The 1,810-nt window shown below is 68.3% G+C and overlaps 1 protein-coding gene across 1 annotated transcript in view; it reads left to right on the plus strand.

Moving 5' to 3' along the window:
• The window catches only part of MINK1 (misshapen like kinase 1), a 63,797-nt gene that overhangs the window by 37,760 nt on the left and 24,227 nt on the right, over positions 1-1,810 (plus strand). Inside the window, 3 exon segments of the mRNA XM_075071324.1 lie at positions 183-265; positions 484-659; positions 998-1,124. Of these exon segments, the coding sequence (XP_074927425.1) occupies positions 183-265; positions 484-659; positions 998-1,124 (386 nt within the window).

Below are 1,810 nucleotides of genomic sequence, written 5' to 3' on the forward strand. Positions count from 1 at the left end.
GGGGCTGGTGGGTCAGAGCAGGGGGGCTGGGAGCCAGGACTCCTGGGTCGATCCCCACTAGGGCTAGTGGGGACTAGCCATCTGGGACGGGGGATGGGGGTATAAGGATCTGCGTGGGGCCATGACCGTTGTGAGCATGGGGCAGGTGAGGGGGTGCAGCCCCCATGTGACTGTGTCTCTCCCCAGCTCTGTGCGACATGCACCCGATGCGAGCGCTCTTCCTCATCCCCCGCAACCCACCGCCCAAGCTCAAGTCCAAGAAATGGTACGTTGCGCAGCAAGCTCAGTGCCTCGTCCTGTCACCCGCACTGCCTAGCCAGAGCCCAGCTTGGGGTCGCTGGGCCCCGATCGCCTCGGTGGGTGTAGCCAGAACCTGGATGATCCTGCCTAGGCTCCGACTGTGGCTGTGGATGAGTGTCGCGGACCTGTTGGGCCCCAGCTGCATAGCATGGTGCTCACCCCGTGTCCTCCCCCTTCCCCCAGGTCCAAGAAATTCATCGACTTCATAGACACCTGCCTGATCAAAGCCTACATGAGCCGCCCGCCCACGGAGCAGCTGCTGAAATTCCCCTTCATCCGTGACCAGCCCACGGAGCGCCAGGTCCGCATCCAGCTCAAGGACCACATCGACCGCTCCCGGAAGAAGAGAGGAGAGAAGGGTGAGTGGGGTGGGATGGGGCTTATCCCCTCGAGGGGGCACTGGCTCCCACCCGGCCCCAGGGCAGGGACTGGCTGGCTCAGGGGGCAGGGAGGGGGTGGAGCCTGGCCAGCTCAGGGGGCAGGAAGTGGGGTGGGGCTTTGCCAGCTCAGGGGGCGGGAAGTGGGGCGGGGACTGGCCGGCTCAGGGGGCGGGGAGTGGGGCGGGGACTGGTGGGCAGTGGGGCGGGGCACTGCCCAGCTCAAGGGAGGCAGTGGGGCAGGGCACTCCCAGCTCGGAGCGAGTGGGGTGCCAGCCCCCCCGGCCCATGGCCGTGTAACGGGGTCTCTCGCCCCCCAGATGAGACGGAGTACGAGTACAGCGGCAGCGAGGAGGAGGATGACAGCCACGGGGAGGAAGGAGAGCCCAGGTACGGGACGGGCGGGAGGCGCCTGGGGTGTATGAGCCGGGGCAGCGTGGCCCGGTTGTTGGGGAGGCTATGGGGCCTGAACTCAGGGCCATGGGGTGTGCGGGAAGGGCTCTTATGGGGTGCCTCTGAGGGGTGGATGGCTGCTAGGGAGGGGGCCGCATGCCCAGGTGATACATGGGAGGGGGCCATGTGGGCTGGCATGGGGCAGGACTGCCTGGGCATTGGATGTGGGGCTGTGGACATAGGGCAGGTGAGTGGGGCTGGCAGGGCACTGCTGTGGGGCAGGGCCTGTGAGCGGGGCTCTGACTATATAGGGGTGGGGCTGTGGCTGTGAAGGAGCATGTGGGTGGGGCTGTGTGGGTGGGGCAGGGCTGAGGTGCTGTGGGTGGGGCAAGGCCATTCTGCCGTGGGTGGGGCCATGTGGGTGGGGGTGGGGCTGTGCAGGGCAGGGCTAGGGGGCTCTGGGCAGGGGGATGGGGCGTGGCTGAGGTGCAGTGGGTGGGGCAGGGCCAAGGGGCTGTGGGCAGGGCCGTTCTGCCATGGGTGGGGCTCTGTGCTGAGGCGGAGCTGAGGGGCTGTGGGCGGGGCTGCGTTGGCAGGGCTGAGGCCATGCGTCAGGGGCGGGGCTCTGTGCTGAGGTGGAGCTGAGGGGCTGTGGGCGGGGCTGTGTTGGTGGAGGCGGGGCCATGTGCCCGGGCAAGGCTCTGTGCTGAGGCGGAGCTGAGGGGCTGTGGGCGGGGCTG

The sequence above is a fragment of the Chelonoidis abingdonii genome, chromosome 11 (genome assembly GCF_003597395.2).
Source record: "Chelonoidis abingdonii isolate Lonesome George chromosome 11, CheloAbing_2.0, whole genome shotgun sequence".
Classification (NCBI taxonomy): domain Eukaryota; kingdom Metazoa; phylum Chordata; order Testudines; family Testudinidae; genus Chelonoidis; species Chelonoidis abingdonii.